Raw genomic sequence first — 17,574 nt, forward strand, 5'->3', positions numbered from 1 at the left:
TAAGGAGAAGGCCATTACAAACACAGAGGAGGGGATGGATAGCATTACCAATATTAATCAATGTCTATAGCCTCCATTTTTCTTCCTAATTTACATCTCCCTTTACCAGGCCTGGTCAGTAAATCATTCTGCTCTTAAGGCAAAGAAAGTGTTAACTTTTAATGAGGAGTGACTGCCATATAGCATTGTGCATGTACACTGTGTGCCAGCCTATAATGAAATATCACTTCTATATTTGAAAGTGATTTAATTAAAACATAATATAATCGAAAACATTCATTAGCCGTGGCTTGAAGGCAATAACAAAGTATAAGAAAATCATCTATTGCGTTACATTAGCTTTTTTTTTTTACTCCAATTTAAAAAGGTTTTTCAATCTAAACTTTACTATTAAAAAAATCTGTACATTTGTCAATTAGGCAGTGAAAAAAACAGCTCATGTGTTAATGATTAACAACTCGGGTGGGGAGGTAAAAACAACATGCACTTGGTCTTCAGTGAGACTAAATCCTGACTGTCGGACTCAAGTCAAATAGTCATTTTACTTGTACTAAATGTTCTCATGAGAAACACTTAAAAGGAAGTAAGAACATCATGTTCTATACTTGGCCTGAAGTTGCACTGGAGTTGGTTTTAGATTCACCAACCAAAGGTCCTAAAACCACTACCAAAAATGATCATGGTATATTGTAAATGTCTTTAATTCCTGTGCTGTTTCAAAAATAAAAACAAGTTTCATCAACTGCCAGGGTCCACACCCTGATGAAGCATAAATTCAGTTACATGCTATCTCCCACATCTAGGTGCACACTGGTTTTCTATTCCACAGACAAACCCTCTATAAGTACCCTGATCCTAGAAACAACATAAAGGGCTAAACAATGCAAGACTACAACGGAAACAATTTTTTTTTTTTAAATAAACCGACAGAAAATAAGGTTCATACATTTCTAAAACTAATTTAAAGTGGCCGCAGTTTACCCTGTAAAGGTTTAGGAAGACACAGTTTATAGTTTCAGTGGCATTGCCTATGATGGGAGAACCCCAGAATACTTTATGTGATCTACTCTTGAACGCTGCTCTGGCCAGGGGCTCCTCACAAATCTTCAGCCCAACACCAATGATCACACAGGGGCCTCTAAAAGGGAAAGGAGCTTTGCACAAGAAAATAAATACAATTTCCAAGTGGGTCCTTTAAAACCTTGTATGGCCTTGCTAATGAAAACCATTGATTATTTGATTTATCTGACCCAAAAAAAAAAAAGGCTGAATGAAGAGCGGTGAGTGGCTGCTGCGCCTCACATCTTCAGTCTGGAAGTAAAGCAGTAGCCACAGAGTATAACTACTGTAAGGGAAAATGTGACAATACAAAACTAAGTAAAATGAACAAAAAATGCAAAAATGGGAATTTAGACAATGTTTTAAAGTTTTAAAATTTTAAAGCAATGTATCAAGAGAGTGTATGTGTGTATGTGTGTATGCGCGCGCATGTGTGTGTGTGTGTGCAGAACGCAAGTTGGAATGGCACAAGGGACACAGGTCTGTGAAGGACCAGATTTCTCACCAGTGACAAAGACCCCGCTCTGTGTTTGCATGTGATAGTCTCTGAACGCAAATGGCCACTTCATCATCCTGCCTGCAATGGTATTCATCTATGAAAATAATTATCAAGGTTGTGCATGACACACAGCTCTGAATCAGGACGCACTCGCCTCTCATCTCATGGAAGGGTGGGGGGGTCCTGTGTGATCCACACAATACACATTAATCCATCAGGAGGGGAACCATTGGCTGGAGTAATTAGTCACGGCATGGGGGGACTACCACAGCCAGTCATATTCATCCAGCGTGCCATGAACAGGCGACAATGGAAGTCCTAATGATGGGGTGCTAGAAGAGGTGGACGGACGATGAGAGGTACCTCGTCATCAATCCCCGATGAGAGCGCCGCTGTAATAAGAATGGAGATGTACAGCGCTATGCAACCCCCATACCGCACACTGAGTGTGTTTCCACAAAGATGATAAATTATTCAGAGCTCATCCATCCTCCTAGGGCATCCTTGGCAGAATTTACTGAGGCACCATTCTTCAAAATAACAACAATTAAAATAACAAAGGGCCAGCGTTGTGCTGTGGCTCACGCCAACCACTTGTGTAATTAGTAATTAGTTCGGTCATAAAAGGTGTCTGGAAGGCCCGCTCGTTAAGCCTGAAGTGACTGTTGTCTGATGATGAAAGTGGGAGAGTGACACACAGACAGAGTCTGACAGAGGGAGTGTGTGTGTTCTTCTAAATCTTAGCAATACTTAAATATACAGTATCTCACTGTGCAAGCTCTGAGTTTTTGTGTGTTAAAGGGAATTTGTTGAGGCATACCAAGCCTTTCTAATGTAGACCACATTGGCTACTGATGAAACAGAGTCCGGAAGAATTTTATGTGAGGTAGTAAATAGTGATTACCCTTTTTTTCTTCTTCTTTTTTTTTTAAACATCTTTTGGATGTTCCTCAGGACTCTGGAGTTGTAAATTTCAGGAAGTTTACCAACACAGGAGATGAATGGTGAAGCTCAAGTTTCTCCTTTTATGTGGCCCTGATGCTCTTTGTCCCTAATCAGTTAACAAAATAGTTATGCCTTCAATTTAACAAACTCAACACAAACCATGAACACTGCAAGGAGATATTTTACTGGTGAGCTCTTTAAAATTTCAATTGCGATCCTAAATTGTCCATTTACATCAAAACAGAGTAGGCGTCCAAGTAGATCTGGCATAGGAAGGTGACACACAAAACAAATGGTTTAATTGGAAGGAGTGTTCAGTATAAGAGCTGTTTCAGGATTAATGAAATGCTTATTTGGAAAGAACAGCGTTTAGAAAAGTGCAGGGCCAAGTAAACTACATTAACTATGTTTTATATGATAATCTATTCCATGACACACAGGTGCTGTTTACCCAAATAACAACCATACCAGTGAGGTATGGCACTTAGAAAAAGAGTGTTTTTAAAGCACTAGTCAATATAAGATCAATGACGCCAATACTTAATTTGAAACAAATTTAAAAATGTTTTTGTCCTTTTTATACATGAATTAATTCCAAATTTCTTATTGTTGAATTTGGGGTGTTGCTTTTTTGGGTTTTTTTTTTTTTTGAGGGGGGGGGGTTGCAAGCTTTTACTGTTTCCTGCTGCAACCACATTTCCCTCGGGATGTATCATGGTTAATTTAATCCTAAATATAATACTAATCTAGCATTAAAAAAAAGCCTAAAATAAACAATCCCAATCCACTTCCATGTCCCCTCTATTAATCACCATATATTATTGGGATTAGCGATATTCTGAGTAAAGCCAAAATTGCTCATTATTATCAAACAGCCAGTTTAAACATGTTAATAGATTCTCTCTGCAGGTCCTGAAAGTTTGATAGCACTGGTATTTCAATGGCACAATTGTTCTTTTTTGGACAAGGACAAATGATTCCCATCCATCAAGATACAATCAGACATGATTGTCCAGAAGCTGATGCATCAGTTCTTATTTCTTTGTCCTCATTTTCAGTTTTTAAAAGTTTATTTTTATTTTTAAACTGACATTGGGAATGGATAAGAAAAGCATGCAATATTATTCTAAATAATTTTATTTGAACTCAACTTTTTTTTTTTTTTGGGAAATAAAAGCTTGAATACATATATATACAAATCATTTTACTGTTTTGCTTGGCTTGTTTTCAAAGCATTGGATGGTATGTAAATGATATAACATGACCTTTATCGTAACATGCAGGACATGCAGAGTGAATATGCTTTCATATATCACTACAAGCGTCTGCACTTTGGCACAAACAGTCATTCATAACCTTTCTGCTAAATTAATTTGGGTACAGTCAATGAGACCTGCATATGCAGCAGAGATTTCTCTACTTGCTTATTTTATATTAATGCCAGTTCCCATTGGCAGCCCTCAAATTGCTCAAATATTGCCGCTATCCCCAGGATCATTTTGCTTTGATTTGCATAAACCATGTGTTTAGAAGAAACGGGAGAGCCGGAATAGATTGAGGATTTGTCATGTTGAGGACTGGTTGCTTGAGCACTGGCTCTTTGTCAAGTGGTGGCAGCGATCGCTTCATTCGTATCTCCAGACTCAAATTAAAATGAAACAGGAGCAAATACCTTCCCACTGAAATTGTTTGGCATGATTAAGTCTTGCTGAAGTGATTTTCTACATGTGCATTAATGCTTATCCTTCCCACTCCAATGAGGTGTATAGAAGACCATCTACGTGTGTGTATGTTAATTCACTCCGGCTAATGTTGTTTACAAGATTTACCAGAGGTAATGTTAGGGTCACAGACCCAGCAACATTTCCATCTTATCCCCTTAAATGACAGTACATATGTAATGTTGCCCATCCTTATTATTAATCACAGGATCAAGTCATTTAATTTGTCTATTTTTAATTTGAATTTAAATAACATGCAATGAGTGATCCACCACTAGATAAGATCTGAGATGAAAAATGTATGAAAACATATCTAATCAAAGAGTATGTGCCTAATGAGAGAAAATAATCTAAACTAAAAATTTGAATCTTAGGCTTACATATGAACCAAGGAATTCAGTCACACTGAAATAAAGTACATGTGCGTTCACATGTTTTGGTTTTAACACTCCCTTGTTAACTCCCTTTTCACTGGATTTGCTTTTAACACACAAGAGTGCACACTCTCTCATTACCAAGACAACATAAGCACCTAACACTCCTCCCAATTAACTCCAATTTATCCAAGAGCTTTCAAAAAGCGATCTGAAAAAAAAGAGGGAGTGATATTGCATCTCTGTAACATCACCGGCTTGTGAGGATCAAAGTACTCCCATGGGTAGGAGGCAAAAGGCTTCAGACTCCCCACAATGCAGTGCAGCCAAATTAAATAATGCAAATCGAGCTCTAATTACCACCAGCTTAGTGTGCAGCTTCCAATTAGCAGCAATTACACTCAGTGTAAATTCACCAACAAAAAGCGAGACAATTACACACTAATTATATCAAATTTCATGGGAGGTAAAAGGCAAAGTGTCGTGCTTTGTAGGGTAGTAAATATTGACCAAAGACAGGACTCTTTAACATGCTGTGAAAATGTGTTTTCCACTCAAGAGAATTTTTTTAAATTCTTTAATGTTAAATTAGATTTACTGTAGAAAATTATCTAAGCATCAACAACATAATAAATAGTATATACAGACTTTCACTGCTCTAACGCTGAAGTGGTACCATCTGTATCTTTGATGAAGAGTCACATTTTTCCTGTGATTTTGACAACATGCATTTATGGCCATTTATCACCACTACTGCTAGGTAATGAGGGCATCCACTGGACCGGAGTTGAATAATTCTGCCATTACTGCCCCATTGTAATAATCTTCTGACCTCTAGCTTTCAAAGCTGATCTTGAATGGTATGACAAATATGAACACGTACCCATGTTTCCAACACACCCCAGAAGAAAAGCACAGTGGAGAAGGCTCAAGGTCAGCTGAGACGGTGAATCTGAGATGATAATTTTCAAGCATTAAGTTCACATTTATAACCCAAACATGGGATCATGTTTAAACTTACACCTCAAATTCCTAAACCAACCAAGAGGTTTCGCAATACAACTACTGATAACAAAAACACACATTTTGAAACCTACAATTTTTAACTTCTTGAAAGGGAAACCATCATACATTCAATTTCTAATTAAACCTACGCAAAGTTAATCAAATTAAAGGGACCTTGCCTGTTAGTCTGAGGGGTTTATTTAATATTTTATAAAACAAACAATCAAGCTTTGTGCCCTCTGCTTTGCACTCTGTATACTAGTGTGTTGTGTGTCCTGCTTCTGTGTAATGCAGGGCTACAAGACTCGGCAATCTCATCTAGCAAGGCTGTCTGCTATTCATGAGCTCCTCCTCCCCTCCCTCCATCATATGGCTGTGCCCATTATACAGCACTTAGAGCACAGAAAGTGAGTGTGTGTGTGTGTGTGTGTGTGTGTGTGTGTGTGTGTGTGTGTGTGTGTGTGTGTGTGTGTGTGTGTGTGTGTGTGTGTGTGTGTGTGTGTGTGTGTGTGTGTGTGTGTGTGTGTGTGTGTGTGTGTGTGTGTATGTCAAGTGCAGCAGTTCCACTGCAAGGTGATTGAGATCAAATAAACAAAAGTATGATTGACTATAATGGTCGTGTTATCTCTTCACTCGAGAAAACAAACTAAAAATTAAAAAAAAGAATCAACTATTAAAAAAACACAATAAAAATGTAGTAATGTAATGTTGTTTATATTTGGGGTTTTTTTGTACATTTCCATACTGCTCATACCTTATGAGGATCTGACATTATACTGTACCTCAGAGACAAAATATAATTTACTATACTTATATGTTTCATACTGCTTGTAGTATAAACAGACTTTCTATAGAAATAGTCCATATATTGTATGTTTTCATTTTATTTCAATGTTCTTTTATTACATTTGTTTTTCACCAAGTGTGTTTGCAGCTGTAACTCATTATGAGTCACACTGGGAAGAATAAAGTGGTCTATCTGCTGCAACATCTATTATCAATATCAATTCTAAAAAGATCACAGAGCTTACATGCTGGTCCCAGTGTGGCGCTGAACTTGAACTAAAACACAGGGTGGGGGTGTAGAGTAAATCTACAGCAAGAATACAAGCTGAAGATCTACGAGTAAAAGATGATCCTCACTCTTCCGCTTTCTATACCGAAGACAACGGTATTTTATATGTCCCTTTTCTTGCTTTGGTTGCACAAGAAAGTGCTGGATTGTAAAGATAAAGGCGATTTTTGGCAAATGGTGAAAGTAGCAAAATAAATGACCTGCTGGTTCCATGGTGTAATTACAGTGGCTGGAAGCATACCAATCTATCAAGAGGAAGAGGGGGGCTGACACGCTGCAAAGGGGTTAGTCAAAGGAGATAGCCTTTGACTAACTACTGGCCCCTGACAATCAATACTCTGCAGATATTGCATCCAGGGAGAATGGAGGGAAAAAAGCCCTAAAAACTTCCCAAATGGCTTTTCATTCAGATATTGATCAGCACCCTTTTATCATGACCTTGCTCCACCAAGGCCATATACTTTCTTAAGGGTATATGAAACTCATAAATCTGAGATTTGCTACAGAGTCACGGCACACTGTGAGCAGCGAAGCAGGATGGTGTAATTGGTCTTTCTGGGATGGCGGCCTTCTTTCATACTTCATAACAAGGATTCCATTACATTTCTGAGCTTGTAGAGAGGGAACAGACAATACCAATGGTGTAAACACCAATAAAAGGATTAAGACATACATTGGAAAAATTAGGGAATATTGGTTGAATTAAAATCCTCTTGTCGATTCTCACCTGCAGGGTAGGGTAGGTAACTATAACGCTATGGCAACCAAACACTGTGCATAAACATAGTCAGTTAAAACACATGGATTCCCAAAACAAGCATTCTGGCAGCCCAAGGAGTTTCCAGGTTAGAAAATGAGCTCCAATTTTGAAAAATTGAAATGATTATTTGGTGAAATACAAATGCAGAATGTTTAAGGGGAAACTAAACCCACAAAGAAGACTACAAATGAGTAATTCTCAATAAATCTATTGTCAACCAATAAGCTACAACCAATTATATACTGATTACAATATACACCTCAAAGCCAAAAGAGATAAGAGAGAATGAAAAGTTAGATAAATGGCCCAAATGACAACATAACAAGAGGTAAAGTACAGATACAAAATTGACAAGACTTACTGAAAAAAAGAAAGAAAGAAAAAACTAGACCAAGTCTGAACATCAACATTTTCAGAATTTACTTTCATGTAAATTTTTTTCATTTCAAGACTTTTATTTAATTAATTGTGAAAAATATTAAATCAGCTCAAATGATCACATTTGTAACATGACAGGTGATATTAAAGAAATACTTGAGCTCATCTGATTGGGCTATTGGGGCATGTCATGCGAAAAAGGTTGATTACCAACCTCTGTTCTTATGTATACGGGGAAAAAATGTATACATGATGAAGAAAAAAAATCTAATAATTTCCCCGATAATGACTGAAAGAACCCGTTTAACTTCACCACTCGGCTTATTGTTGTCATTTTAAATGATTCACTAAGTATAATCTTTTGAGTCTCAGTCTGCACTGTAACACTTAACCACGCTAACATATGGACATCATCAGCTGTTAATATGTTCCACCATGACACTTTGTTACTATTCCGTACAGCCCCAGCCACTGTACTGTATATACAGTAGAGGTAAATGTTATCATTAAGACTATATTCTAATTCATATCCATGAGCCGGACTGCACGGTAGGGCCTTCGTGGCACGTTATTTTATGTAACTGATGGAATCCACGTCTGTCAAACTTGAACCTTCTCCCCTGAGATTTAAAGGAACATCCTTTTTGTCCCCATCACAACTTCTTTGTCCCAGACACATGTCACTGTGCATGATTAATGAGGTGGAGGGTTTCACATTAAACCCGTTTAAGGGCTTTGGTGCTGGAGATTCCTGTAAGATACTGAAGAGTCTCGGCTCACGTTTCTTCATGCTGTATGTTTATGCTATATGTTTATGACTGTATCAAGGCAGATGGATGACCGCAACTCAAGCCTAAGCTAATTGGTTTTGAAGTAGTCAGGACCTGGACTAAAGGAAACAACTGTCTCTGCCTCGGATGAGACAGGAGCAGCAGACTGCGACAGCTGCCACTGCTCAGTACATTGGGTCATGTTTGTGTTTAGACTGCAAGTATTTATAAGCAAACCAAAAGCCATTACCAGTTACAAATGACCAGTTAAGTACTGTATAAAGTAATGGACTTTCTTCCATGTAAAGACGGGGTCATCTTAATGATTATCTACTGTACCTGCAGGTTTACAATTATTCTTATTTAATTTTCTTGAACGTTTTGAATTTTAGAGTACAAAAAAAGTATAATTTGCTCAATAGAAAGATGGAGTACACAATAATTCCCATTGGAAATTCAGAATTAACAGAGATAGGGGGTCCAGCTACAGTGTTTATTCTTTTCCCAAATGCAACAAAGGCAATCTGATGGTCAGATAAGAAAGCAGCTGCAGAGTTTTTCATCCAGCAAACAAGATACACTCTCAACCTTTTACATACAGATTTGTACAATCACTCTTCGGTATGACATAGTATATACTGTAGTTGGAAGAAAGGATGTGGGGAAAAATTGTCTCTGTCTTGTCTTTGTCTCCATCTCAACTTTTGATGCTTCAGTAACAAATATCTCTCTCTCATCCTCTCCCTCGCTCCTTCTCTGTCTTTCTGCCCCTCTCGTGTCTTGCATTTCCGAGAGCCAGTGTATTCTAAACAGTTATGTTCTTGTTTCCTATGGTTATAATCTCCATTGACGTGTTGGAGTCCCATTTCCTTTTTCAGCTCTGCATGCAAACTACCAGCACCGCTCTGTTCATAAAACACACACGCAAAGCAACACAGACACTGTGCAGACCTCAGCTTTAACACATGCATTACATTCAGTATTATGTATCATAATTGTGATTTAAGTCTGGAATGAAAGCATACAAGTAGAGATGAATCACGCTGCCGCAGCTTCTCATGCAATTATTTATTTAAAAAAAAAAAAAAAAATACTATGTGGACATGAATGTTCTCTCCATGGTAAGCATAAATCTGCAGTATGTTCAGAGCACAATTAAACTCATTACTTGGGAGAGTGATACAGTTTCAGTTCAGAAGAGGAGGCTCAACAAGATAAAACCAACAAGCCCTGGTATAACCATAGGACTATGAGCAGTGGTTTTAATTACTTTGTTATAAATTGATTAGTCAACAGAAAAGTATGATAGATATTTCAGAGCACCGATCAAGTTAACAATATTTTAACCTGATTACAATTGTGGGGTGGTTTGCTTATGTTGCCATAAAGAAGCCACTGTCAAACAAATCTGATCTGATCACACCAACAAAGTCTTGGTTAAGAAAATAAGTTGGGATTTTAATCAATTATAACTAGGGATGTTTTTTTTGTATTTTTTAAATCATAATTTAAAACTAATACTTTAATAATTTTAAAAATGTATCCCAGTCTATTTAGTCTTGAGTATTTGATTGTATAGAGAATTTGAAACCAAGTTATCAGGGGTTTTAACAGCTGTTTTAAAAAATCAATTAATTATTTACGTTTTACATCAAACAATTGCTGTTTCCCTCTTTTTTAAATGGGAGGATTTGTTGCTTTTCTCTTTTTTATATCACTGTATATTGAACATGTCTGTGGGCATTGTACTGTTCAGATAAAACAAACAATTTTAAGATGCCATGTTATAAAACAGAAAGGTCTGCAGACTGTTAGGCTCCAAATAAATAGCTTAATTCTCCTTTTCTCTTTTGAATTAAACTATTTATTTGGAGCCTAATAGTCTGCAGACCTTTAGTCCTTTGTGCCCTGCAGCAAAAATGTGTTTTGTCTTGCACCTGTCTTGCACCTGCCTAGATGTGTGCACACATTGTCCCTCTTCTGTGACATGTCATCATTTTCTGACATGTTAAGACTAAACAAATTGATTGTAATTACAAATACCCAAAAGATGAACTAATAATGAAAGCAAACATTTAGTTGCAGTATTTATGAGCAGCAGAGGTTTGACGTAGCACACAAAGACGACTGTAGGTCAAATGGATATACTACAATTCATGGACATAACGTAAAAAGAGTACCTTCCTTGAAAATATATTATTTTGATAATTAAAAATAGAATAAAATACACCTTGCTTTGTCAATTTTTATTTAAACAATTCATATTTTAAAGACACCTATCTAAGATATGTAGGGAAACATTTCAGCATTTTGTGTAGGCACCATTTCGCACCATATACAGTTTTATTTGTGAACACAGTAAAACGTAAAACCCTTTTCTGAGACTAACCGTGACTGCACTGGTTTCTTTCCTTCAATAGCACGTTGGCGAAATGACATAGCACAAGATAAAATAGTAATGCTAATATCAATAGTTTGTCCATTACAGGTCAGCTAACTGTCCAGCGGAACAGTTACAAAGCTGTTCGTTTTCGATCTCACAAGGCCGATCAATACGGGGGCATACTGTTTCAATTTTGCCAGCATTGATTTTCTCTATAACACTCCAACCCTAAAGCATTTGTCTTTCTGAAGGAAGGAAGATTTGATTTACTGAAGAAAAATTGGAGTGCACATCACAAAGATTTTTTGCCGGGCGGGAGTGTGACATTCCAAAAGATGGATGTCCCTTGGCTGGGAAGCCTCTAGCCTAAGGGCGTCCATTAGAGCAGTGGTGCTGCAGAAAATGAGCTGCTTATATGAGGGAGGAGGAGCAGTGGGAGAGGAGTTGGTGCTCGATGTGTGTGTGCTTTGGGGGACTAGCTGTAGGTGAGGATTGTTGGAATAAACTGGGAATAAAAAGGATGCTGATGCAGCCTTAAAAGAAAAGCGTAAGACAAAGTAGGAGAACAGCAAATGCCAGGAAGTATACCTAAATCTCTGCATCTTGAATAATGTTTCCATTTGCCTCAAACAGACTGGTTACATCAGTAGACTGTCAACAACAGCTCTGGATAAAAACACGTGCACACAGTTTCTGCATCACACTCAGCTGCAGCCACCTTTCTTTTACTTCCCCCGCTTCCTGCATCCAGAGTGAATTTCCATGGTACATTAGTCAGCCTATTAGAATGCAATAAAGAGAAGGTATGAGAGGGGAAAAAGACGAGAGTAGTGTGTGTCCCCGGAGACGGTGAGTTGGCGTTCTCCATCACCTGCCCTCATCTCCCCTCTCTGTCTGTCGACTTTGTCTAGGTGTCATATACATGAAAGATGATTCCTGACCCAAATAAACACAGCGGCAGTCTGGATGCTCAGTGGACCCAAGCTCAAGGAATAGGGAAGAGAAAAAAAAACTGGAGAGATGTAGAGCAAAAAAAAATGACATCTGCCAGTTGTTTCATTTGTGGCCATCTTCCTAGCAGTTCATTTACTTTTTTCCCCTCATAAGAAGACAGCAGGCTGGCATGTTGTACACCTGAGTCTCCAGGCACTGGGACAGACATGTATGGATGAACAGGTAGTCACCCTCTCTGTCTGGCTGTGGATCTGTCTATGGCTTGACACTAGATGACAGACAAGGGCACAAAAACGATAGATACTTCCTTTGTCTGGTAGAGGGAATCCTCCCTGGACACTCTGTGATACAACTGCAGTAGATAGTAAAACAAGAAAGACCAAAGGACACCGAGTGAGACAAAAAAAGGAACAAAATTGTATTCTCTGAATGAGAGAAAGAGAGTAAAAAAGAACCACAGACAGAGAAGAAGACTGAGCAGGGGAATGGAAAAGGGAAAATCACCTAACACCTCTTTTCTCCAGAGGCCAAGGCTGCTGTAAGCTGGATATTAAGACACAAATTGCATATAGGCAGGTCACACTGTGTCAGAAGATATTAGATGCCTGCCGTGAGGAAACAACAATTCCCATCAGCTTGTGAGAAAATAATATTTTCATTTTCAGACTCTTTATTGAATGGAAACTTTGGGGAATACATTTTTATGGCGTGTGAGCAGCCAGAGTTGGATTTTACACCCAAGCAACAAAAGGTTGTAATCATAAGCCGCGTTTCAACCGCAGCAACTTTCCCCAGGTACTAAGAACCTTTTGAGGAACTCCGTTTCTCTACCTGCATTTCCACCTTGGGGACAATTTTCTAAATTAAGTTCCAGGGAGATTGTTTTACACCCAAAAACGTTCCCTTCTCAGGGGAGGGTTGTACTTTCCAAAAAGTACAGTAACTTTGGGATCCGGGTTTGCAGGGATGACCGTTGCTGATTGGTCAAACACAGGCACAAGCACAGGCAGGTGCTTCAACTTGTGTTTTGCTTAATTCATAAAACAACAAGTACTCTTGTATAGATTTGGGACCATTTAAGGACAAAAGGAGGACAATTATCTTCATTTGTCAACATTAAAAGTAAAGTAAGGCATTGTTGTTGGCTTGCCAACTCATTTTAAAAAAGAGGGAGAGAAAAAAAGAGGAATTGTCCGAATGATCTGAGAGCACGAGCATACAGAGGTGCGGTAGTCAAGCAAAGAGAGGGAGCGAAAGTAGAGAGAACAAAGCCGGTGAATGAGAGAAATAAAATATTATTTTCTGATTGTCTTACAGCGGTTACATCCTACTGCAGAAAGATGTTACACTGTGGCGACAGACAAGGGGTAAAAACAGGTAAGGGGTAAAAAGATGAGAACATTGTGTGGATAGACATAACATAAAAAAGTATGTTGGAAATGAGCTTACAATAGCTTAATTATTGACACTACACTGGCATGTAATAGTTAAAATTCATCAAAAGCTTTCATCTAGTCTATATGCTTAATTACATATGATAAGTAATAAATGCAAACGGGAATTGAAACATTTGTCTTTGTTCACAAAAATGAAACTAGAATAAAACTATGAAAAACTGATGGTATTACCGTAATACTCGTACATACCAAATAAACTAAGATGTTCGTTATTGCCACCTTACACTTCATCTTACCCATATTCTGGTGTGAGGTTGGATGTAAATAGATTAGCAGCGCCATGACAACCACTGACTGAGTGCTTGTAAAAATCAAACCGTTTGTCATTTTCATGCCTCCCACCATGATGACATCATCATATAAAACTCCTCTTACATTTAGCTCTGCCCCTTCCTTCTCTACCCGCGGTGTTGAGTTACAGGCCATCCATCCAATCACAGATCCACACTGCTGCTGTCATGTTCACGCACAAGACGCCCTACAAGACGTGCAAGAGGTTCTCTGGGTTCAAATGGCTCCAAACCACATAATTGGAATTCTGTGGGTTTGTATTGCTCAAGTTAAAATGAACCAAATTTGCATCTAAGCCGATCAACCTGAAAAACCTTGAGATTAGTTCCCCTGAGTCCAAAGTACCTGGAGCTTGTTGGAAACGGGGCTGTAGCTGTGTATTGTCTTTGTGTTCCTGGATTTAATTTTCACAGCTGGAAAAAGGTTGTGGGTTTCATTGTGTGCATCCGCTCTTCCCCCTCCCCTCCTTATTTACAGGCTAGGATGTTGCTGCAGCACATGGTTTGCGTATGTGTGGATTGGGGAAAGAATATCCCTTATATTAGGCCGCCTGTAGGTTTGCAGGTGTGCTTGTGAGTTTGTTTTCTGTGTCTATCGTCTTCTCTTACATTTTCTCAACACGGGTTTGCAGCACCAGATGTTTCTCCTATGCCCGCATACCGCAGGCTCCGGTACGAAGCTGCACCACCTGACCTTCACAGTAATTGACCAAAAATATTGATGTAATGGCACAGGACTGATTGTGATTTATTAAAAGAGCGCTGCACTCCAAGGCCCAGTGCCAATGGCTCCCTGCGCCCATCGGCAGCCATTAGGAAAACCATCAATAGCACAACGGCATAAAGGGCCGGTAATGGGGGACTTTTCTGGCCAGAGCCAGTAGAACACAATCTCCATAGTAAATAGCACAGCCTTGTGTGAGTACACATGGGGCCTAATAGAAAGAAAGAGATGGAAGGAGGAGAGAGAGGGAAGGAGATGGGATCAAGGGAAAAAAATATGACAAATAATACACCACATCCTGATATAAGACAGAAAGAAATGGGAAAAAATAGCAAAGGAAAACAAAGCCAGCCAGATATAGACTCCTGATTCAATAGCAAACTAAACCTCGCCAGACGAGTCTCTGGAGAGTTGGTTGAGCCTAACAAGCGTGAGCCAGCGGCCATCTCTCCAGCTCACCATTACACACTACCTGCACAAACAGCCATCATTAGGGAATAGCTGCATTGGATTCTGCTGCCTATTTGGCGAAACAAACACAGAGGATAGGGTTTCCTCTGTTGTTAATGGGTGCGGAGCTGTTTAAATGGCTTTCATCTCTCTCCTGAGTCAATGCATCATTCAGCCCACAGCTGACATTTTCACCTTTGCAAATCTAATTTAATCAAAGTCATGAGTATTGGGGGATGAGACAGATTATGATGAGATTAAAACCATTACAGGGGTTTGAATAATTTTCAAGGCGGAAGGAGAAAACTACATGCTATGAATACGGATCATAAGAAAAACAAAACAGGTGCATACTCATAATTAAATCAATTTCTATACTATGCTTTACCTGAGTAATATAGTCACATATTGTCTGTTTAAAATCTTCTGGCATGTGGGGGATAAAAGAAACTTCTGATAAAATGAAGAACCAAACGATTATTTCCCATTTGCACATTTATAAAACATATGCAAACCAGAGTGTATTACACATGTACATAATGTAAAATATGGTGTGTGTGTGTGTGTGTGTGTGTGTGTGTGTGTGTGTGTGTGTGTGTGTGTGTGTGTGTGTGTGTGTGTGTGTGTGTGTGTGTGTGTGTGTGTGTGTGTGTGTGTGTGTGTGTATGTATGTGTGAGGCAGTATGACTGAATAAAACCTAAATAGCACCACAGAATCCCTCCCTCATTCATATAAAGGTAAACTCTTTAATAATCATCTTACTTTGAAAGCAAAACAACAGCTTAATGATGGAAAAGCTTCTCAAATGAGCAAGTTCTGTTTCAGTCTTGTTTTAAGACATACAGTACGGTAGCTTTTGTTTTTACCTCATAGAAGAGTTTCCCCAGGCTCCATGTTTGTCAGTCAGAATGTTGACTATCTTCTGGATGAGCTGTGTGGCTGTCACATGGTCGCGGTACTTGGCTGCACGGATCAGGTGGTCACACATTTTCTCCTCATCTCGCTTCTCTGCGGCGTACTGAGCAGAGTTAGACTGGAAAGGAGAGAGAAAGAACACATTACACATTCTGCGAGTGAAGGTATCATGTATATTTTTATATTTCAAATACATACATGCAGAAATGTGTCAAGAGACTGAGTTACACAATATATAAATCAGAATTTGGGTTAATATCTTGTCGATAACATATTGCCCAGAAATCTATATGAAGGAACAATACAGACACAAGCACAATAATGTTTGCACATATAGAAACTCCACTCTGAGTAGAACCAAATGAAAAGCATGGGGTCATTTCTGTCCTCATGTCATGTTGATTAATAACAGTGGACACATATTTACTAATGCCCTCCAGCACACCAAATCACACGATACCCACAATGCACAGGGAGGACATTTTTCTCTGTCGGAATTTGTTATCAGAATGGGCCTTTGAACTCTGCGGAGATGGTAAAAGTAAAACACCTTCTGAAAATAACAGCTATAATTTGAAACAGTGTTTTGATTTTCAATCTATGCTTCAGAACCAATTTTACTTGCAAATTTGTGTTGCACTCGTGGCTTACTCTAAAAGAAATGTTTCACAGTGATATTTTTTATTGAAGGTGAGCGTAAGATAAAGGATTAAGGGGGAAAAAAACATGTTCTATGTATAGTGCAGCTAGCAACACAGATAATTGGATTGATACATTTACGTTTTCTTCTGTGTGCTTTGAAAAATGCTACAGTTATACTATGAAAAATGAAAACTTACTAATTTTATCAAATTAACCTTAAAACAAACCATTGGTAAAACACTCATACAGTGACTATTAACCCAGATGCCTGGCTGAACAAATGCAACCCGACAATGCTTTCCCAAAGTTACCAGCAAAGCGCTTTATAATGGGTCCTCCTCTTCAATTTGAACGACAACATTTCATATCTGACAGAAAATCTATAGGTATAAATCACATTAGAGAGGCTTTTCTGCAGGCTACTGAGCCTTAATTATCAATCTATGTCTCTTTGTGTGGCATTAAAGTGGGCCTTGACCTTCCAGGATGATGACCTGGGAAACAGCTAAATAAAGGGAGTAAAGGAAGAGGGATCTCCGGGTAAATGTTTCAAATTTTAAACCAGAGAATGCTTTGCCTTGCTGTGAGCGAGTGTGTGAGTCGTATGTCCATTAATCTTGATCAGTGGGGGTAAAGGCAAGCAGGAATGAGGACATGGAAAAGAGCCAGACCCAAGGAAGAGAAAAGTCCAAAATACTAAAATTCTAGTTATGCTTAATTTCAAATTATTGCAGAAGATGATATATTTTATATTGAAAACAAAATGTTAAACACACACTAAACACTTGAATACTTGGATTTACAGACCTTTAAACAGATATAAGCAGCAAGCCTATAAAGAGTCCATTTCCATCAGCCCCTGTCTGAGACATGTAAAACCTGCAGTACTAATCAACAGTGCTGGGTTCAAACTCATAACCATAAACAAACACTTCATCACCTGTGTGTTGAGTCTGCCCAAACACCCAAACCCTCCATGCTGTAATGGGCTTTTCTCATATCCAGAGCCAAAGCTGACTGCCGGAGAAAAGGCCAAATTCAGACTCACCCCTAAAATAACAACCAAAAAAGCTGAACACATAAGTACTGCCATTAAAACCCAAAGTTAGGTTTACGTATAAGTGGAAAAGACAGGTCACTGTTAATGCCGGGGGTCATTCCGTTGATGTGAA

General features: G+C 38.6%; 1 protein-coding gene across 3 annotated transcripts in view; it reads right to left on the bottom strand.

Annotated features, from left to right (window-relative positions):
* Positions 1–17,574, bottom strand: part of lrba (LPS-responsive vesicle trafficking, beach and anchor containing) — a 184,977-nt gene that overhangs the window by 80,097 nt on the left and 87,306 nt on the right. For all 3 annotated transcript variants that reach the window (XM_062432960.1, XM_062432951.1, XM_062432944.1), the window contains exon 36: positions 15,712–15,878. In XM_062432960.1, the coding sequence (XP_062288944.1) occupies positions 15,712–15,878 (167 nt within the window). The remainder of the gene's footprint in view (positions 1–15,711; positions 15,879–17,574) is intronic.

The sequence above is a fragment of the Scomber scombrus genome, chromosome 2 (genome assembly GCF_963691925.1).
Source record: "Scomber scombrus chromosome 2, fScoSco1.1, whole genome shotgun sequence".
NCBI classification, from domain to species: Eukaryota; Metazoa; Chordata; class Actinopteri; order Scombriformes; family Scombridae; genus Scomber; species Scomber scombrus.